At 51.7% G+C, this 22,779-nt stretch overlaps 1 protein-coding gene across 1 annotated transcript in view; it reads left to right on the plus strand.

Annotated features, from left to right (window-relative positions):
• The window catches only part of RTN4RL1 (reticulon 4 receptor like 1), a 66,165-nt gene extending 44,082 nt beyond the window's left edge, over positions 1-22,083 (plus strand). Inside the window, exon 2 of the mRNA XM_011359865.2 lies at positions 18,991-22,083. Coding sequence (XP_011358167.1) covers positions 18,991-20,315 — 1,325 coding nt within the window. The 3' untranslated portion in view covers positions 20,316-22,083. The remainder of the gene's footprint in view (positions 1-18,990) is intronic.
• The last annotated feature ends 696 nt before the right edge of the window (positions 22,084-22,779 follow it).

Below are 22,779 nucleotides of genomic sequence, written 5' to 3' on the forward strand. Positions count from 1 at the left end.
GAGCCCAGGTTTCGGAAGAGCAGCAGGGACAGGCCAGGCTGGCAGAGGGGAGAGAGGGCGGGAACAGGTCCACAGACAGGTTAATGGCTCCTGCCTTGCACACAATTGAATTTGCCTTTCTGAGCCTCCCAGCTTTGGGGAAGGGCCTCTCCTCCTGAGAGCTCAGCTGGACATCCAGAGCCACAGGGCCTGGGTCAGCCAGGCCTGATTCTGTCAGGAGAAATGAAGGACTCAGGGTTGTAGGCAGCCTAGTGCCCAGAGGGGCCGGTGGCTCAGGCCAGAAAGATAAGGCCAGGGAGGGCCCATGTGGAGGCCGCAGGTTCATCCTAGCTCTGCCTCCCTCCTGCGAGCACCCCAGCCTCAAAACACAGTTGACAATTATCTATAATATACATCATTATCTGCTCTTACTTTCCCATCTCTATTTTTTTCTGGCTACAAGTTTATTCAACACAAAATAGAACCTCCAGCTTTACTGAGGTGGTTGACCACGTCCATGACCAAAATTCACTTTTAAACTGGAATTCACTTGCTGGTCCAGTGGGGCCTCGGCTTTCTTATTGGCACCGGGAAGCACAGAGCTCTTTGTGGGTATCTGTCAGCTTCCCCTCATGTGAATCTTGCCCACTGCTCACTCTCCAGACCTTTGGGCCTTGGCCTGCCAGTCTCAGGCCAGCTGTGGTGCAGGGTGGCTGGCACGATGGGGAGGGGCAAACGGAGGTAATCATGGAGATCCCTCATTGGTAGGATACCAATAGAAATGTCTCCAGGCAAACCGTTTCTTCACATGGCCTCGCGATCAAGAGGCAACGTGAAGATTAGGTACATTCTTGTCCACCAGCTCGGGATGTTCAGACATGTGAACATCCTTCTTGGCTACCATTAATTCCCTCCTTAAAAAGGAGTTCATAAATGGCGATCCTCTTTTTCTTGGGCATCAACATCTAGGTACGGAATGGCGCGGCTGCACTTTTGGTTATGCAGGGAGGGTCCAGAGGAAAGTCTTTGATTCGTGATAGGCTGTTGATCGCAAACCAAAAGGTCAAAATCTTCACACCATCATCTTCTATTACTGTTCCCCCAAAAGAGAGCTCAAGGGCCAAGAAAGGAGGCAGCCCAAGGTGAGGAGCTTCTTCCCCCGAAGGAAGCGTGCGTTAAGGGCACGGTCCTCCTAGCCTCAGAAAGTCCCCACCACGCAAGGGCTTCTTCCTCCCTTCCTCCACCCTCTGCCACTGGGTCACCAGTCTTCACCAGTAGCACTCTACTACCCGGCAAAGTGCTCCCCCACTCTCACCGCTCAGAAATGGGCATGTGCGCAGCAGGAGCGGCCCCACCCCTCAACACACACCCTCTGGGAAGCACAGCCACTATGAGGCCAGCGTCCCATCTCTCTTAAAATTGGTTGCAGGATGACTCAAAATCAGAAAACTTGGAACCAGCCTGTTTTCCTTTGTGTCTGTGGGGATGTCTGGCACATGCTAGGACCGGGATGGGGGGAAAAAAACAAAGGAAAAAGACTCTGGCCTTTCTTTCCTTTTAGTACTTTACGTCTTGTAGCATACCCAAACCCCAGACATATACTGTGCCTCCCCTCAGTAGGATTCTAAGGAAACAATTAGGGGACAAATTGCAAACTAGAGGAGAAGACAGCATAGGACCCCAAAGCGCATGTCCTCTAATGCCTCCAGACCTTTGGCCATGCAGTTCCTTCCACCTGGAATGTCCTCCCTCTTCCTCCCCGAATGCCAGGGGACCTTCTACTCACCTTTGGCAGGGCTGCCTTCCCTCTGTGACTCCTTCACTCTCCCGCAGTGCTGCTTGCTTCCTCCCTCATTCATGTTTCTATAGCATTTTTGTTGGTTCCATCGCAGCTGATAGTGTACTTGCTTATTCAATCCGCAAATAATTGTTAAGTGCCTCCCAGGTGCCTGGCACTGTCCTCAGGGCTGGGACATCACAGGGAACAAGCAGAAAGAGGAAAGACAATAAACATGTAAACAAATAATTAAACAAGATACTCTCAGGGAGTGTTAAGTGCTAAAAGGGAAATAGAGCAGAGTGCTTATGTAATCAAGAGTGACTGGGGCAGGTCGGGAGCCTCTGCTTTTTAGATAGGGAGGTGATGCTCCTGCTGAGGCCTGAATGCTAAAAAGGAGGTGGTCCTACAGGGGCCTGGGGCAGAGCGGTCCATGCTGGAACAGTCTGTGCAAACCTATCATATCATTCTATTTATACAAAATATCCAGAACAGGCAAATCCACGGATACAGAAAACAGATTAATGGTTGTCAGGGCCAGCGGGTAGTGTGGGAAGAATGGGCTTTTCTTGCTAATGGCAATGGGATTTTCTGTTGGGATGATGAAAATGTTCTAGAACTAGAAGGTGGTGATGGCTGCACAGCATCATAAATGTACTAAATGCCACTGAATTGTATGCTTTAAAATGATTAAAATGGTACATTTTATGTTATGTGTATTTTGCCATAAAACAAAGAATTGCCAAGGCAAGAATGAGCTTGCCGTGGCCTAGGAACAGAAAGGCTCATGCAGCTGATGACTAATGGTGGAAGACAGGGCTGGAGAGGTGGCGGGGTCTGGTCATGAGGATGTCGCGGGTTGGTAAGGAGTTTGCATTTCATTCTGGTGCAACGGGAAGCCGCTGGAAAGTTTCAAGCAGGAAAGCTACATGACAGCACTTACTGTTTTCGAAGATCCTGTGGCTGTGCTGTGGGCCATAGTGGTGACAAGGTTGACATAAAAGCAGGGAGACCAGGTAAGCAGGCCATCGCAACGGTCCAGGGGAAAACGATGGCGGCTGGGACAGGGCGCAGGCAGTGGGGATGAAGTGACATGGCCAGATCTGGGATCTGTTTTGAAGGTAAAACCAATGAGACTTAATTGATTAAAGGGAAAGAGAATAGAGGGAAGGGAGGAATGGAGAATGCCAATTACATTTTCAGAAAAGCTTGAGCAGCCAAAAGGATGGAATTGTTGTTTACTGAGACGGGGAAGCCTGTGTGGGAAACACTTTTAGGATACATTGAGTTTGAGCTTCTAATTAGATATTCATGTGACTATGTCAAGTGGTCAGTTGGGTGGGCTGGTTCAGAGTTCAGGACCGAGACACACATCCAGTGTTCCTCCCTGTCGAGATGGTGTTTAAAATGTGTGCCTGAGTGAACTGCCCTGAGGATTGGTGTGGCTGTGGAAGAGGGAAGGCCCAAGGGCTGAGCCCTGGGGAATCAGGCATATAGACATCAAGCAGAGGAAGAGCAGCCAGCAAGACAGGAGAAAACACAGCAGAGCCCTGTCTTGGAAGTGAAGAAAGTGTTTCCAAAAGGGACGGACAACTGTGTCCAGTGCTGCTAAGACGGTGAGTAGATGAGGATAAAGGAGTAACTATCAGATTTGGCAACATGATTAAAGGTCCTATTGAACACCCAGCACATAGTAGTTGCTCATGAAAAGGTTGGTGTACTTGAGATGATCACGTTCTGCACTGTGTGGCATAAACTGCCCAGAGCATAAGGGTCTGAGCTAGAAACTGGGTATCGGGAGGAAGTGGCACCTAGGAGCCTTTGCAGAGGGAGGCAGGGAGAGACTAGGGGTGGCTGCATAGCCCAGAGGAGCACAAGATTCCAGTTTGCCCACCGGCACATTTTGAGATGGCTTTCCCTCTGTTTCTTTTCCCTTTTTCCTCTCAGGAGGTGATTCATATTTCAATATATTCCAGCTGAAAAAGTATCAGATTTTGAGCAGGTGGTAAGTAAGTACATGGAAATTTGATATATTTTGACTAATGCAGTTTGAAATTTGAAAACTGCAGACGATTTTATTCAAGATCCATTTTTATACCAACTCATTATTGGGGGAAAAAGGCAAGATTTCAAGTTTCTGGGGGAGGATGTGTGAACCCAGACCTGTCACCACCAAGCCCCGCTAAGCAGACTTGACCTAGCCGCTGGCCTGTGTGCTGCCCGCAGCCTGCCTCAGCTGCCTACCATTCCTGCCGGAAAAGCTTTCTTTAGCAACCTCTTTCAAGTATCCCCCTGGGGTTACTAGTCCAATTTAATCTGACCTTCAGCCCCACCTCTGTCGCACCAACTCCAGCAAATCCCTGGGGCTGGCACTTAAGACAAGTTTTGTGATACAGACGATGGTATTACACAGAATTTCCACTTCCTTCCTTTCTGTCTTGTCCATTTCTCTGGCTTCATGAGTGTGAAGCACAAGAAGAGGAAATAAATAATGAAGACAGAGGGAAGAATGAAGTTATCCATAAGGGAGCGAGGACACACACAGTTCATGGGAGGTGGGAAAGCTGCCTGTTGAATGCTGGAGGGGGAAAGGCTGGAAGAGGGTCTCCAAGGTGGCAGGGGCCTCAAAAGGACAGAGAACTCTCCACCAATCATTGGATACCAGATCAGTCTTGGTTTGAATCCTGGCTCTACCATCTTGGGCAAATCACACTTTGTTGAGCCTTACTTTTCAAAACTGAAAAATAGTGATGCGAACTCCTTTGTAATAATGTTTTGGGAGCATTCATTGACTGTACGTGGATGCCCCCAGATGAGTAGGTCTAAAACTCAGGATAGATTCGACACGCATTGATCTCCTTCACTTCCCCACCTCAGAGATTGCCTCTTCATACCAGGCCCATGCCTTCAGTCTCTTTTGAGTAGTTTAGAGTCTAGTTGGGAAGGCAAGCAGAAAACGTCCATGGTTGGTGATCTACTGGGTGTCAAACTTAAGGCTTTATGGGCTAAACTTTGCAGAAGGTGACTTCTCTTTCTACATCAAGAGGAATTTGACTCAATGAATCTCCAATTTGGAGAAGGAGAAATTTGTACAAAGCTTTATGCATAAAGATGTTCATTCCAACTTTATTTAGTTTTAATTTAATTGACTCTTAAAAGAATAAAAGGATAGATAGGTACATTCGCATAGTACTAAATCAAAAGTTCCCGACAGGTCTACGGAGAAGTTCCGCTTATCCCTGAGCTTCTAGTCGCCCTCCTAGGAAGCAACTAAATGACCAGTTTTGCCAAGATAATTTATAACATAAAAAATGAGAAAATCTAAATGTTTCGCAGATAAATTATGGTCTGTTTGTACAGTAAGATACTCTACAGTCTCTCAAAATCATGCCTTCTTTTATTACTTAACTCTGTGTTGCCCTTGGCCTATTCCCTTGGCCTGGAATCCCCACCCACCCCAGTGGAGTCCTTTTCAGACTTCAAACACCCAACCTTCCCACCCCCGCTGGCCAGAAGGCCCCCCCATTTCTCACAGCTACCTGGATCTGTCTCCCTGTACTCCTCCTCATGGGGCGCGATTATATATGACTGTGACCATTTGATGAGTGTCTGTTTCCCCATCAGACTGTGCTCTCCTGGTGGGTGGGGTCACTCTGCCTGCTGGGCTCCCCATGGCTGCCTTAGTGTAGAGCCTTTAGATGTAGGCACCTGGAGAGCTGCTGAATGAATGAATGGCCTAAGTTAAGCAGAAAACTGCAAGACATGAAGCTGCATATATATCATGCTCCTAATTTTATTGCTTTAAATAAAATTTTTATTTAATTTCATATATTCATACATAAATGAAAGAAGTGTTAAAAGAAGTACAGCATGGCATTATCTATGGCTGTCAAGGGTAATGGGATTGTGGTGATTTTTCTTCCTTTTTACTTCTATACTTTTTTCACAATTGGCATGTATTATTTAAAAATTAAAACAAATGATGAAGAGCAACTTTAAAGAAAAAACCTTATGGGGGAAAATAGGGTTTGGGGACCACACCGGCAAGCCTGTGCTGAGTGCTATCTGGGCCACAGCAGCCTGGCTTGGGGCCAGAGGCTGTTATGTGCTGCTGGCTGGCCAGAAGTGGGCCCCCGGAGAGAGTGCAGAACTCAGGCCGACAGGGAGGAGGAAGCAATTCAAGGCCTGGGACCTGAGGTCCTCAGCTAAACTCTGCAGGGTATTTTTTTTTCCTTTGCTGATTTATTTCTTGTATTAAATAGTAATAAATGCATACATCAAAATGTATGTATGTATGTATAAGATAGAATAAGAAAATTGACATTCCTGAGCCCACTGCTCGGTTTAAAACACAGAACACCAGAGATACATTCCCTATAGGATGTCTTAAGTGGCCAGTCAGGAGAGATTCTACAGAGGGGTCAAAGAGAGGATTGGGAGGTGAGGCCTGAAATGCCTGTTAAACTCATCTGTTCTCTTAGGTATGAAGTTCCTACCCTGGGGTCTTCGGTGGCTAAAACTTATTGTATAATTACATTTACCCACAATAAGGCCAGCTCACCTGCCTAACTAAAGCACCAAGTTTCTTTGCTTTTGGCTAAAATTACATCAGCCAAATCATTCATTCATTCATTCATTCATTCACTCACTCACTCACTCGCTCACCAGATATGCATGGATGAGCTCTAATGTATCAGGCACTGACAGGATACCCCAGCAGTTCTGCACCTGTGGTGGAGGCAGGTGACTTTAAGAGAATGGTGAGTGCTGTGAGAGGAGGGAGCACCGAGAAGGGTGGAGGGTCTGACACAGAAGGAAGGGTCTGGAGAGGCCTCCTGAAGCAGGTCCTGTCTGAGCTGAGTCATGGCAGTTACCGTGTAACGTAAGTTAGACTTCTTTGGTCATAAATGAGAGAAATCTAGTTGGGCTTACTAAGCAAAAAAGAAACTCATTGGAAGATGTGTTAGTTAGGACAACTTGGGCTGTAAGTAATTGAAAACTCAACTCTAAATGGCTAAAACAAGAAGAGGATTTATTATGTCGTATACAAAAAAGTTTTCAGATCTCAGGATTGATTGGCTCAATAAGGTCATATGGACTCAGGTTCTCTCCATCTTTTTACCCTGTAGTTCTTGCCAAGCTGGCTTTGGCCTTTAGCCTGGTCCCCTCGAGGTCGAAAGATGGTGCCTCAGCAGACTGTCTTTGTGTCTGTTTGGTCAGAATGGAATCACATGCTCCTGTCTAAACCAATCATAGACAATGGAATGAAGACTCATTTCCTGGGCTGGGTGGAAGTCCAGCTCCTCTAAAGTAGTGCTTCCCGACCTTTTTGGCACCAGGGACCTGTGCCCCTATGTGAACCTAATTCCTGATCATTTGGGATGGAGCTGAGGAGGTGATGCTAATGCTCAGGAGTGGCTACAGATAAGGCTTTGATTGCTTGCCAACCGCTCACTTCCTGCTGTGTAGCCCAGTTCCTAACAGAGTATGGACCAGTACTGGTCCATGGCCCCGGGGTTGGGGACACCTGCACTAGAGCATATGGCTACCTGATAGATGAAGGAAATTTGGATCCTGATAGCCAAGATAAGGGGTGTCGGGTGGACCTCTTCAGAAAGAAAATGGGACCCAAAAGAGAAACTGAACATCTCAAAACACTGGGGAGCGCAGGAACCAGGGAGGCTCTGGGTTGTCTTGGTGGAGACAACTACTGGGGCATTGTCCTCAGAACGGCCAACAAGGGTGAAACAGCTCCAACTGAGTCACTCTGCTTCAGGTTCAGGTTCACATGCTGGGGGAGGATCTCATTGTCCGAGTCTGGCCACTGATTGATAGCCCTGCCTCTTGAATCACCTGTCATAGGGGAGGAATAGTCCCCCAAGAGGACTTGGGGAGCTGTGTCCTCAAGAAGGCAGGGTGAAGGGAGTGAGAAGCCCCTGATCTGAGATGAATTGGAGAAAGCAGAAATGAAGGGAGCAGGGCCAGACCATAGATGGGCTTGTAAGCTTGAGGGACCTCACACTAATGAGGATTCTTATTTGCAAGCCACAGATACCACCCTTGACTAATTTAAATAAAAAGCAGATTTATTTATAAGATATTGGGTAATTCATAGAATCTCCAGAAGGGGCTCCCCAGGAGCAATGTTCCAAATAAAGGCAGACACCTCCAAGCTTGCACCCGCAATGTTCCCACCATAACTACTACCCCTGTTGGCTTTGCCACTGCTTCCAGCCTTGTAAGCATGGGTCTTGCTTGGTCCCTGTTTGCTTGCATCACTAACTCGTAGTTCTGAGTCTGGGGTAGGTGTGTTGAATGGCTGAATCCAGGCCATAGGACTTGTCCAAGCTGCAGGGGAGGCTTCAGAAGTAAGAGCTTGACCTCTTTAGGTTTCATAGGGAGGGAAGGGCTCATTTACATTAACTAGGAGATTTCCCAAAATACAGGAAGAGGCTTTAGTAGCTGGGTGGCGGAAAAAAAAAAAAGCGACAAATGTCCACAACATATTGTTCTGAAGGCATTTGGGGAAGACTGTCAGCTTGTGGGAGCCAAGAACTGGATCTTCTGTCCTCAGAGCCCTCCTGGCATGGTGCCTGGCCCAGAGGAAGGGGCGGAGTAAATATTTGCTGAGCCAATGCCCTGTCAATGAGGGATTGACATGAGCAGACTTAATTGGAGGAGCCAGATAGCCCCAGCCACCCAGCAAGAGGGGAAGAGAGTTTGGGCAGAGGCTGGGGCAGTGGGCATTGGAAACCTGTATTTTCAAACATCTACTTCCTTGTCTTCACAAACCCTGTGACAAGGGTAGTTTGATTTCCCAGCACATGGAATGCCTGCTTCAGTCTGTCTTCTTTCTCCTCAAACTCCCACCCTCTTCCCTACCTTCACTCTCAGCTGATGACCCCCCCTTACTTCACGGAGAAACACGAGTGCTTGGAGGCTAACTCCATCATCTCATCTGTGTGTACCACATCCCCTTCTGTTACAGCACAGGAGGTGTTCTTTGGAGCTCTGGATCACGTTGTCTCTGGCCCTCTCGCTCCGACTGCATTTTTTCTCTCTCTGCCTGAATCATGCTCATGAGCACGCAAACAGACTCATAGTTTGTGCCATCTTAAAAAACAACCTCCCTGGACCCTATGCCCCCTCCAGGTCCAGCCCTGTTTTTCTTTCCCCTTCACAGCAAAACTTCCTGGAAGAGTGGCCTCAGGATGCTCACATATGCTGCTCCTTGACTCCCCTGGGAGTATTCTTCCCTATCCCATTGAGGACGAGCTGGGCCATGTGACTGACTTTGACCAATGAAACATGAGCAGAAGTGACTAGTATTACTTGAAACAAAAGCTGTGAGAACCAATAAGGAGTTGGCGATGTCATCTGTTCCCTCTGCCAGGAGACTGGCAGCGTTCTTGGTGAAGGATGCACTCTCCACCCAGATCCCTGAGGACAGCCTAAATTGTCCTGCCTCAGGGGGAAACCAGCCTTTGTTGAGAGCCATTCAGATTCTGGAGTCACTTGTTACATTAGCATACCCTAGTCTGTTCTGACTGATAACAGTGATGTCTCCCCTTCCACATATCCCATTTACTTTTTTTTTTACATTAAAAAAATTTATTTTTCAATTATAGTTGACATATAATATTATATTAGTTTCAAGTGTACAACATAGTGATCAGACATTTATATACCTCATGATATGTCTAGTACCCATCTGGCATCATACAGTTATTATAATATTATTGACTGTATTCCCTGTGCTGTACTCTACATTCCTGCAACTGTTTTTATAACTGGCAATTTGTACTTCTTAATCTCTTCACCTTTTCCACCCATCCCTGCAACCCCCACTTCCATCTGGCAACCATCAGTTTGTTCTCTGTATCTAAGAGTTTGTTTGTTTTGTTTGTTCATTTATTTTGTCTTTTTGATTTCACATATAAGTGAGATCATATGGTGTTTGTCTTTCTCTGACTTATTTCACTTAGCATAATACCTTCTCCCATTCACTCTTCATCCCACTCAGTATGCTTTCCGCCCCCACCTTTCTAACAGAAACAGATTTTCCAGCATCACCAATTACCTTCACGACGCCAGATCAGCTGGACACGTCTCTGTCCTCACGTAATCTCTCAGCAGCCCTCACTACTGTGGATTCCTCCTTCCTTCTAGAAACACCTTTGGTTTGGGTCACATCACACTTCCTGGCTTTCTTCTGACCTCAATGGCCATTCCTTCTCCATTACAATCCTTCAGAATTGTTGTGTTGCCAGAGGCCTCAATCCTGTATCTTCTCTCTTGACCCTCATGTATGACCTCATCCATTCCCACGTATTGAAATACCATCTCTATGCTTATGACTCCCCAGTGTGTGGCTTGCCTCTGGGCGCTGGTTTTGCACACCCAGCCTCCACCAAGTAAATATCTCTGTAAGGCTTTCCAGACTTTAAATGTCCTAAACTAAGCTCTTATTGGCCCCTATGCTTTTTTCCTAGCTCCTCCAGTCTCACTGTCCCTCATCCTCTCAGAGTCACACTGTGGACCTCCCACCCCTCTCCCTCACACTAGTTTATCTGTATGTCCTGTCAGTTCTATATCTCAGACATTTCTCAATCTGTCCACTGCCCCACGTCTGTTTCCATAGCCCCTACTCCCTCCAGGTCATCCACATCTCTCACAGATAATAGCCACAGCCCTCTCTACCTTGATCTTCTCCCCCTCAATCCATGCTCCAGAAACAGCTCCCCCAATCCAATCATGTCGCTTCTACTTCAAGCTCTTCAGTGGCTTCCTGCCACATCCAGAATTAAAGCCAAACTCTTTAGCAAGGCTTTTAAGGCCCTGGAAGTCCTGCCTGCTGCATTTCTGACTGCGTCTCCTGCCCCTCTTCCCTCTTCCACACCAAGTTCAGTCCCGTGCCAGGGCCTTTCCACCTGCTGTTCCCTCTGTCTGGAAGGCTGTTCCTTGGTTCTGTCTTATCCTTTAGGTTTCAACTCAGGTGTCACTGCTCAGAAAGGCCCTCCATGAGCACGCAAGCTAACGTCAGTCCCTCCATTCATCTCAGTCTTACCTCCTTCTTGTGTCCCTACCTACCCTCTGTCAATCTGGGCTTCTCTGGTTCTTTTTGTTTAATCCTTTACCCCCTAGAATATAGGCTGTGTGTAGGAAGGAACACCAAGCACAGAGCTGTTTCTTGCATGAATGAAGGAGCTGGGGGACAGGTTCAGAATGGGGTGATCGATACCCAGATGTGAGTTCCGAATATCTTTCACTGACACCAAGGAAGGGGTGGCTGTCCTGGGGACCAGAAACGAGGGCTTCTTGCAGACACTTCTGTGTATTCTTCTCACAAGCTGGTTTTCAACTTCTGTTTTATATTGCCCAGTGCCAGGGCCTTCAGGATTTGGTAGGCTTTTACCCCACTCCCTCCCCTCACACTTCCTGAGGAGCCCCCAGGCAGGGATTTCAATAGACACTTGCCCCTGAGGACTGTTCCATCTCCACAGAGGTTTCTCTGCCCCACTCAACACACCTAAGATACCACTCTGGTTTCAGAGGGCCTGTCTGGTTGCTGGTGGGTCCATTGTTTGCTGTGGTTTGGAGGGACAGACAGTTGGCTCCACACGGTTTGGAGGGAGGAAGTGGGGCCCAGAGCCTTCTTGAAACCTCCCAGGAAGAGCTGGCTCTCAGAGGCCCTTGGCCCTCAGCCTTGGAGACTGGGCTGCCACAGCCCAGGTTCTGGAGTCCCCAAACCCAGGAGCAAATTTGAATAACACGTGACACATTTTATGAGCCCCATGGGTGGCTACACAAGGTGAAGGAAGGTAGAGCCCACATGGTCAGGGCTTCCTGCAGAGAGCCGGCAGCTCCAGTTGGGGATGGACAAAGTAGAGAGGTCAAGACAATGTCCCCACCTGCTGTGCCTTGGGGGCAGCCAAGGCCTAGCAGGAAACTTGAACTTGGGGTTGAGCCCTGACTCAGAATCTGATCTCTTAGGTCCCTCTGCCAAGCCTCTTGGGTCTAGGAGAACCACAATGGGAGGGGTGAAAGCCAGAGTTCCCTGGGGGTTAGGGAGAGCCCTAAGGGGATGGGCGGCAGCTCCCTTTTAATAATAGCAGAAAAACAAAGCATCGCCCTTGGGGAGCTCCTCCCTGCAGCCCTGCCCCCCCTAGTATTTTAGAGGCACGGCCTCACTGCATGTTTCCAGTACCCAGTAAAGCAGATGCCCTGACCCCAGTTCCAGAATAAGAAACTGAGGCCTCGGAGGTTTAGTGACCTGCCAGAAGTGGCCCAGCTAAAAAGTGCCCCCTCTGGGGCTGGTCCCATCCCAGACAGTATCCCACTCCCATGCAAGGACCCCCACAGCAAGGAGGCAGTAGACGCAGATAGGCAGAAAATAGGGGAGCCTGAGGTTTCTTCAACAAGACCTCCTGGGATCTGGCATCCCAATTAGCATGGCTTTCCTGGCCAGGCTGCTCAAGGAACTGGGTGCAGCACATGAAAGCTAATAGGTTATTTCAATAAGGGGCTGCCCATTTGCTAGCTAAGAGTGATCCTGGTGTACTGGAGGGACCTGGAGTGGGTACATAATGCAGCACGCTCGGGAATGGAGCTCAGGGATGCTGCAGGATCAAAGGGCCTGGCTGCTGGCCCCCTTGATGGTCTCCAGAGACAGACATGTGTATTCATATGCACACATGTATACTCAGATCTATGCATACACATGTGCACAGCATGTACATACATAAACACAGAGGTGCACGTGCACATAGGTACACACACTCACACACGCAGGCTCCATCTGGGCCCAGGACTGCATCTGGGCTGCAGGCACTGGGCCTGAGGTGTAGGTGTCTGGAGAAAACTCATGCTTCATGCCTGTCTGTTTGTCCCCTCCTCCTACGTACAGAGATTTTTTTGGGGGGAATGGGGGTTGAGGGTACAGTCCTCGCTCCCAGGTAGGGTGACTAACTTGTCCTAGTTTGTTTAGGGCATTCCAGTTTTAATCCTGAAAGTCCTGAGTCTTAGGGAAACCCCTGAGTCCCAGGCAAACCTGTGCTGGTCATCTTGCCCCCCTAACTATCCCTCGCTCCTGCCTCAGGCAGGTCTGGTGAACATCCTCCCTTTCAGAATTCTCTTCACTGTCTGTCATCTCTGCGATGGCCAAAGGGCTCTTGGGAGGATGCCAAGGCTGAGTTGCTCTTACCTTGGAGGCCTCAGTACTAATAAGGACCATTATGTTCATTGAACACCTACTGTGAAGCGGGCCCAAAGGTTTTCTTCTTGAGCACCTACTGTGTGCCAGGCACTGTTCTAGGCCCTGGAGGTACAGCAGGAAACACACCAGAAAAATCACTGTCCTCCTAGGAGGAGACAGAAAATAAACAAGATACATAAGTAAATGATATCATTTATTAGGAGAAGATGAATGTAATGGGGAAAAACAACCAGAAGGGACCTATTTAAAATCAGCTGCTGAGGAAGGCCTCACTGAGAAGGGGACGCAGGGAGAGACCAGAATGGTAAGGGGAGGAGCCCTGCAGATATATCCTGGGAGGTGCCCCAGGTAGAAGGAACAGCATATGCACAGGGCTAGAGGCTGGAGTGCCTAGCTTGTGAGAGAAAGGTGAGGCTGGGGGAGGGAGTGAGGGGGAGAGAAGGAGAGGAAGCGGGCCCAGGGCAGGCAGCCTCTGGGCCACGATAAGGCCTTAGGGGTAAGGTAAGGACTGACTGAGTGTGATGGAAGCCACATGGAGCGGCTGAGCAGAGGAGCCACATGCTCTGACTCACCCTTTTCCCGCTGTGCCAGCAGAGATGTTGGGGTAAGGGTGCGAGCACAGGGACCACTCAGAGGCTATTGTGATAGTCCGGGGGAACTACGATGGTGTCCCAGACCAGGATGATGGTTGGGAGAAGCAGATGGATTCTAGATACATCCTGAGGTTGAGCTGACAGGATTTCTGACGGATTGGGTGTGACGTGAGAGAGAAAGGAGTCAATATGACTGAGGTTCTTGGCCTGAGCAGCTAGAATGAAGGAGCTGAGCTGCCTTCCTCTGAGATGGAGGAGGCTCGTGGGGCAGGGGATAACAGCAGCTCAGCTTTGGACAGATTGTGTTTTACAGGTGGAGATATGAAGGAAGCAGATAGATACAGGTGTCTGCAGACAGAGGGCCAGGCTGCAATTTTAAAGGATCATACCCATTTTATAGGTGATGAAAATGAGGCTCACACCAGCAAGGGAACAGGCTTACTAATCTGAGGAGCTGGGACTCAGATTTCTGGCTTCAAAGCCTGTGCTCAAGCCACTGCCTTGTGCCATGGGACAGGGAGATATCGGCTGCTCTGCCCAATTCCCCCATGTCCAGCAGTGGGGGCCAAGGCAGGTAGCCCAGCTCTGCCCTGGCAGGTTTCCTTGTCTCTGGGGCTGGGTCAGGCTGAGGAAGGGAGAAAGCTCACTAGGAAGTGGCTTGCGCTTGGGTGCAACACAGAGGAATGGTGCCAAGTGGCCTGAGGCGCCAGTAGCTCTATGAGCACAGCCTGGCCTGAGGCCATTATCTGACCAGCAGAGCCATTCAGTTAGCATTGATTGGCTTAGAGAGGAGCATCTGGCAAGTCTGGGGCAGAGGGGAGCTCTGCCCTGCTCAGGGGGAGGGCAGGCTGCAGAGCCAGAATTGACCACATGGCTGACCAGTCTCCAAGCCTCAGGGAGCCCCACAGACCTTCCCAGGGGCCCATGGGGATGCCAGTCCATCAGGCTGTCCCTGTGCAGATGTAGGGAGGGGGACCCCCTTTAGGGACTTCCTGATGTCAAGACTCAGGTCCAGATGAGGCCCGAGACCTTGGGGCCAGGGAGGGTTGACCAGCCTCAGATGAGGCTGCTCCACTGCCTGGCTCCCCAGCTGTGCGGCCTTGGCCAACCACTTCCCTCTGTGTGCCTTGTGTCCTACTCCATCAAATGGTATGGCACCCATGGCGGGTGGGGATGGTGTAAGGATTCCATGTAAAGAAACTGGCACAGACTGAGGGCTTGGTTCTCCTTGCTCAGCTCCCTTCCTGCTGCCAGGGGTGAGGAAGGTGTAGGGCCCCTTCCACATTGGTGCTCTACCCTGGGACTGGGCAGGGGCCCTGTCAGTGCTGGTCCCAGTGAGAAGCTTTCTGGTCTTGCCAGCCCTGGGTTCTCCCTGCCCAACTGAGCTGGTATTGTATAGCCTCTTTGAGATCTCTGGCTACTTAGAGGCTGAGAGAGGGGCTGGGTTAAGATGAGGGCCTGCCATCTGCTCTCCCACCTTAGTACCTTTGCACATCCTGTGCTCACTACCTTGAATGCTCTTCCCACCCATCCTGCCAGGTTCAGCCCCCATGGGACTATTCAGAAACACATCTAATAAGTGGGCTGCTGAGTGGACTGGTTAGGTGCCTGCCCATGCTCAGGTCACTTACCCCTGCCCCCACAGGTCCCTGCCCAGCAGATGAGGAGTTTTGGGATTTGCAGGAAGGAGGACATGAAAACAATACTGGCTCTCCATTTCTGCACATCCTCTGTGCTGGCAGGGGAGCAGAGGGCTTCATGGAGGAGGTGGCATGGGGCAGCAGAAGCCTTACCCCCTTCCCCCCCCACCCCCAGATGCCTACTTTGGGCCCAGCACCTGCCCAGACTGTGTAGTATTATGAGACATCCACCCCATCCTGCCAATCTGCTAGTCCATAAGGACCCTCCCAGTTCATCCTGGGCCCCTCCCTACCCTGGGATCCCGGACACTCCAGGACTCTGGCAGCAAATGTTGGGTGGAGGAAGAATGAATGAGGCTGCAGAGACACAGGGGAACTCAGATGTGTGTGAGGCCGAGAAGTTCGAGAGTAGCCAAGCAGAGCAGTTAGTCTGGTGCATGCCCCTGGAGGAGGACGAGGAGGAGGAGGAGGAGAGGGAGGAGGAGGAGAGGGAGGAGGAGGAGGAGGAGGAGGAAGGAGAGCCTGAGGAAGACCAGAGAGTGACGGAGACCCAGCCTTGCTTTCTTCAGCCCCCTCAGTCAGAGCAACCCCTGCCCCACCCAGGAGGGGGCCAAGGAGACTGATGGGAGGTGGTGCAAGGCTCCTACATGGAGACTGGGATCCCTGCTAACTTGCAATCTTAAAATGCATAGCAAAGGCACCAACCTCCTTGTTAGTGCATTAATAAGCAATCAGTGGGTCGGGGTTCCCATGGGCCTCATGGAGGGAGCACGTGAGAAGGCTTGGCAATGCAGTGCCAGCCTCCCTGGGAAGGAACCGGGCAGGGCGACAGTCCAGGGCCAGAGCACCCACTAGCTCAGGCAGGGGGTGCCAGAGGCAGGTGGGGTTGGCTGGGAGGGTGGATCCAAGGCTTTGGAGATGGGACCAGCTTCCAGGGTGAAGAAGCAGACTCAGCTGAGACCCACCCCCAGTGCAGCTGGGGGCACTGCTTCCCTGTCATGGGTCCCCTGTCATCTAGGTAGTACTGAAGGATGGAAAGCAGCTCCAAGCATTGGCTGGGCTCCTGCCCTGGGTCCTGCCTTCACCCCAGGCCCTACTTTCTGACCCCTCCCACCTGCCAAAATGTGTTAACTTGCCAGCTGCTAAGCTCACAGCTAGATTTTTGGGCAGTCGGCTTTTTCACCCAAACTGAGATCTTCACCTGGTTTCCCCAGTGCCCCAACATCCCCTGGGAGCACCTGTTTAAGGGAGAGATGTGGCTCTCCTTGGGCCCCCCCAGCTTCTCTAGGGATCATTTCAGAGAAACTCATCCTGGAGCCCTAAGGAGACAGAGCCACAATTACAGGCAGAAGTGCTGTCTGTCCCCATCCTAGGTCAGGGGGCAGGAGAACCTCTCTCCCTCCCACCCATAGGGTAGTTCTAAGGATCAGAGGAATGAGAACAGAAGCACTTTGTCAACTCCATAAACTGTACAAATGTCAAGTGGTATTAGTGCTGAGCCTGCCCCAGCTCATCCCGCCCCGCTTCGCATGAGCCGTGAGCAGCTCTCTGCTGCCAGACTTAAGGAAAGGAAATACCTTTGTCTTTGTAGGACCCTAGAGGTAGGGTGGTTGGTATGGCACTGTGTATCCCACAGGTACAGTTTATGGCCATGGCCCTGTCCCGTCAGTACAGTGAGAATTACAAACTCCCTTGAGCAAGGAGGAGACCCTGGGCTCCCTCAGAGTGGCAGGAGGACCCCTCCCTGGGGCAGGGTTCCTGGAAGACAGCAGCATGGGCAGGGGTGAGGAGCAGAGCTGAATGGGGAAAGGGAGTGTCAGGCTCTAGAAGGTGCAGCCAGTGTGGGTTGGGCCCTCTTCCCAGGCCTGAGTGTTGGAGGCTCAAGGCAGTGGGCAGCCTCCCCAAGAGTCAGCTGGGGTTTGGGGTCCAGGCTCCTATCCTGTTACATTCCTGCCATCCCTGTAGGGCTGGGGTCCCCTGGCCAGACTGAGGTGGGCAGAGGGGAGCTGGAGGACAGACCCAAGCCTCCACAAGGGAAGAAGGAGTGGCATGGAGACCATCTCCTACTCATGTTACAGAGGGGGAACAGGCTGAGGAGGCACCAGCCTTGGGCCTGGCCTGCAGGCCGCAGGCCATCCAGCGGTCACGATGACCAAAGGTACTACAGGGGCTGAATAGAACATGACCTGGCCCAGAAAGGGTCTCCACAGCTGCACTGCCACCACCACCACCACCACCACCACCACCAAGGTCACAGTTGCTCCAAAATCGCAACTGAACCCAATTATGCAAAAACCAAATTATGTATGATGCTTTTTATGTGTTGGAAACATTAGGTCGAATCCGGGTGATTACAGGAGGATGAAAAGCAGCTGCCACTCTCTGGGAGCCCATAACTCCCAGTAGCTGGGAGCTGTCATTTATTTACGATGTCATTTCTACCAGAATTGAGGGGGTAGCAGTGGTGGGGAGGCCCACCTAATCCTGGGCAGGCAGCTGGGGCAGCAGCAGGTCTGGGGGCCTGGCTGGGCCGCGGAAGTGAGGCTGGGAGTAGGGCTGGCGGGAGAGGCTGAAAGGGTTTGTTCTCTCATCCTGCACACTCTGGGCACAGCTGGAAGGACTGGCCGAGCTGTCCCAGGCCCCCGGCTCTCCTGAGAGGCCCAGCCGGCCATGCTGGAAGGGAATGGCAGAAGGCCAACTCGGGCAGTGATGAGCCTGGAGCCTGTCCCCCCAACACTGGCGCGCCTGCTGGGCCACCAGGGGCAGCCGCGACCCTGGAAAAAGGCAGGTAATGACTATCGTCCATAATGAGGCTGCTCCGATAATGAGCACGGGGCTATTATCCGACCACAGGCTGGACACATCCGAAAATAAATTATTTTAAGGATCCATTAACGAATGCCTAATTAATGCCCAATTAGAGGGAAACGACAGAGGAAACGCTCCGGACAGTCACGAGGCAAGGCCTGCTTTGCCGCCGCAGCCAGGGAGCCAGAGCATGGTAGGGAGAGGGGAGGGGCCAGAGGTGGACCTGAATGGTGGGCAGACAACACCTCGCAGCTTCATGGACCCCAGAGCTCATCAGCCCTGGTGCCTCCCCCAGCCCTTCTAACACCTGTGCCCTCTCAGTACATCCTCATAGCTCAGCGAGGGACAACTATTACTATTTAGAAATGAGGAAACAGGCACGAGGGGTGTCACACGTTAGAGAACATGAGAGGCACTGTAAATGAGACATCTTTTGAGATGAACTTTGGTGTCACGCATGCATGCTTCACTTGTTTTGGGGAATAATTTCAATAAAGAGACTCCTCAGGACTCCATATGAGATACTTATTTGGTTAGGAGTCTGCACTGCTGTCTGTTCACACGGATAACTGTGAGTAAGTGGCAGAGCTGAGACAGGAACCAGAGCTGGCCGACCCCCGACCCCAGCAGGGCTGACAGAGCCTGAGGGGGTGGGGGTAGGGGATTGGAGGCTGGGCGTATGTAGGGGAATCAGAGCCTTCGCTCCAACCTTACCTCACATCTCAGACTGGGGATAGAACCCCCAGTAGAGGTGGGACAAGGTGTGGGGAGCTAGATGGGGTCCTGGCTTAGGTCTAACCCCTGCCTTCCTCTCATCAGAAACCAGTCCCTCAGAGGACCACTGTCCCAGACAACTGAACGCAGCAGACAGGACAGAGCCCCAACGGGGCAAGAAGGGTCACATGTCCGGCCCCGCCCCCTCCTACCTCCAGCTTCCCGGCAAGCAAGCTCTGACCTGGCTGTGCTCTCTCCCCACAGGGTGCTGTGTGGAATTGCTGCTGCTGCTCATGGCCGGGGAGCTGCCCCTGGGAAGCGGCTGCCCGCGGGACTGCGTGTGTTATCCGGCACCCATGACAGTCAGCTGCCAGGCTCACAACTTTGCCGCCATCCCCGAGGGCATCCCGGAGGACAGCGAGCGTATCTTCCTGCAAAACAACCGCATAACTCTCCTCCAGCAGGGCCACTTCAGCCCCGCTATGGTCACCCTGTGGATCTACTCCAACAACATCACCTTTATCGACCCCAACACTTTCGAGGGCTTCGTGCACTTGGAGGAGCTGGACCTTGGTGACAACCGGCAGCTGCGGACGCTAGCACCTGAGACCTTCCAAGGCCTGGTGAAGCTCCACGCCCTCTACCTCTACAAGTGCGGGCTCAGTGCCCTGCCTGAGGGCATCTTCAGCGGCCTGCACAGCCTGCAGTACCTCTACCTGCAGGACAACCACATCGAATACCTGCAGGACGACATCTTTGTGGACCTGGTCAACCTCAGCCACCTGTTTCTCCATGGCAACAAGTTGTGGAGCCTGGGCCAGGACACCTTCCGGGGGCTGGTGAACCTGGACCGGCTGCTGCTACATGAGAACCAGCTGCAGTGGGTCCACCACAGGGCTTTCCACGACCTCCGCCGGCTCACCACCCTCTTCCTCTTCAACAACAGCCTCTCCGAGCTGCAGGGCGACTGCCTGGCACCCCTGGGGGCCCTGGAATTCCTCCGCCTCAACGGGAATGCCTGGGATTGTGGCTGCAGGGCACGCTCCCTGTGGGAATGGCTTCGGAGGTTCCGTGGCTCCAGCTCTGCTGTCCCCTGCGTGTCGCCCCGGCCACGGCAGGGGCAGGACCTGAAGCTGCTGAGTGCCGAGGACTTCCGGAACTGCACGGGGCCAGCATCCCCGCACCAGATCAAGTCACACACGCTCACCACCACCGACAGGGCCGCCCGCAAGGAACACCACCCACCCCGTGGCTCCGCCAGGGACAAGGGCCACCCACATGGCCATCTGCCTGGCTCCCGGACAGGCTACAGGAAGCCAGGCAAGAACTGCACCAGCCACCGGAATCGCAATCAGGTCTCGAAGGTGGGCGCTGGGAAACAGGCCCATGAGCTGCAGGACTACGCCCCCGACTACCAGCACAAGTTCAGCTTTGACATCATGCCCACCGCTCGCCCGAAGAGGAAGGGCAAGTGTGCCCGCAGGACCCCCATTCGTGCCCCTAGTGGGGTGCAGCAGGCCTCCTCGGGCAGTTCTCTGGGAGCCTCGATCCTGGCCTGGATACTGGGGCTGGCGGTCACTCTCCGCTGAGGGCCCAGGGCACCAGCACCCAGCACTGCCACATGTCCACCAAGGAACAGAATTTCTTTTCTTTTTTTATAAGTGGAGGATCTGCTGGGGTTCAGGCAGAGGCTGATAAAGGTTTCGGCTGCTGTCTGGGCCATGCCCCGTAAATTATAAACCCAAAGTGTACAGACCCAAGCTGGAGGGGATTAGCACACCTCACCCAGCTGTCCCAGCCAGCCCCTTCCGAGCAGCCACGGACAGCATCCACCCAGCCAGGCGGTTAACGTGCTCAAAGCGAATCCTTCATTAGCAACAATTGAACAGTGCCCCATGGGAGCTTGGCTCTGTGAAATCCTAGTCATTTGGAGAGGTCTGAAGACCCCCTGCCATTCTCGGAGGAAGCAGGACTCAGAGGAACAGATGAGGCTCACCCAAGAGTCTGGGATGACCAGCCATCTCGGAGCACACGTGCAGGTGGCATGTTGGCTTTTGCCTGACGCCACTTCGTCAACTTGCCCTGAATCTAACAGTGTGCCACCTTCAGCCCCTCCCTCGGAGGTGATGCCTCTCATTCCTGATGTCTCAGGAAACCCTGGCAGACCCAGCCCAGACCTTGGGCTCCATGAACCAACTACCAAAGGAAAGATCATCACAGGCTGAAATTCAGAACTTCATCATGTATAATGAGGTTCTCACAGGAGGTGCAGTTTTATAACTATGTCCACTTATATATACACACTTTACATACATAGAGAGAGAGAGAGAGACACAAAGGCACAGGTCCCCCACCCCACTCCCTTACCAAACTGTATGTCTTATGTTTATAAACTATATGGAAAACTATATCTGCTGAACTAAGGATTGTATTGGTGATTTCTAGCAAGAAAAGAGTTATAGGATTTTTATCCCTGCAACAACAGTCCCCATGTAACTTGGGCTTGCCAGGTGCCTGAGGTATATGGTCAGTGAGGAAGGTCATGGAAAAAGGGGGGCAGCAAGAATCACTTCAGGGGACCAATATACTTAGATATTTAGAGCATCACCTTGTTTTTATATGCAACACAAACCCATCTGCTGCCCCAAAGTACCATCGCCCCCACTATAGTAGCTGTTTGTATCAGGGTGAGAAGCAAGAAGCAGCTTGTCGGACATCAGGGAGCCAGATCCTGGGGACTGGATGGACAGAGAAGTAGAAGGAAGGAGCTTTGGGTTTCTTAGGCCATTGGGTGAGGCAGCCTTCACAGTGTTAGTTCAACAGTGTCGTCAGCCTAGCATGTTGCCAGCGATAGTCTGGACAGGCCAGGGAGACTCTGGGCACGAGCTCATGCCTCCAGTACGGCTCAGTTGCTGAATTTTTCCTTGAAGCTCTTTGATGGGTGTCCTAGCACGGGCCCTCTGTAGGGTGGCAGGAGGGAAAGCATCAGGTAGCTTTAGCAGAAGGGTAACAGTGAGGGCATTTCAAGAACCATCTCAGGCACTTCTGCATTACAGAGGCCCCATCCTTCCTGACCCTTCTGAGGATGCCCAGGGATGGGCAGATGTCGGGGGGCCAGACTCAGGGGTCGGGAGCGGGGATGTGCAGGGAATGGAGCAGGCAAGCCCAGACAGGAGACAGGGGCTCTGGTCAAGTTTGGCCATGCTGCTGGCTGGGGCCCGGGTGGGCACAATCTCCTTTGCGCTTTGCACAAACCTGAATTTCCCACCAGAGGGGATGTGTGTGAGGAGCAAGAAACACTGAATCTAATTAAGAGAGGGAAATAATAATAAAAAAAATTTTTCTCTTGGACAAGAACCCTGTTTCTCATTTCCTAACCCTGCATTCCTGAAGGGGTGGCAGATCCCAGGCTTTTGTGGGGTGGGCGAGCCTGGCCAGGCACAGCTCTGAGAACACAGCATGTTTGTTGGCAGGATGAGCCTTATGGGGCAGAGGCATGCTGACTCACTGGGGTGCATGTGCACATGCGTACAGACACACACACACACACACACACACACACACACACACACACTTGTTCTCTGTTCCATGGTTCTTCCCTCGCCTGCACAGAACATGACTCACTTCCCACACTCTGGCTGCGCTGGGTCGGCACCATCCCTGTGGCTCTCCCCAGAGCAGGCTAGCTGGATCCTTCCCTGTCTGTTCCCAGGGCCTCACCAATAGCTGCTGAGCTTTTGATTTTTAGGGGGCTTCGGGGTGGCTGGAAAGGACCTGTTAGTTCCTTGGGCCCAGAGGAGTTTCCAGGAGTCCAGGGACCGATTCAGACAGCAATAAATGGGATCTGGAGACTGTACCTACCTCTCCAGCCTCATAAAAAGGAAAGAGTTCCCAGATGAAGGGAGGAGGGCTATGTTTTCCGGTATGGACAGCTCCTCCTCTGTACAAGGCTTGAAATGGGCACTAAAGGGAATCTGGTGAGGGTAGAACAAATCATCTTTGGCCTGCAGTCGCTCCCTGATGGTCCACCTGCTCTTACCCAGGCCAGTGCCA

The sequence above is a fragment of the Pteropus vampyrus genome, unplaced genomic scaffold (assembly GCF_000151845.1).
Source record: "Pteropus vampyrus isolate Shadow unplaced genomic scaffold, Pvam_2.0 Scaffold50, whole genome shotgun sequence".
NCBI lineage: Eukaryota > Metazoa > Chordata > Mammalia > Chiroptera > Pteropodidae > Pteropus > Pteropus vampyrus.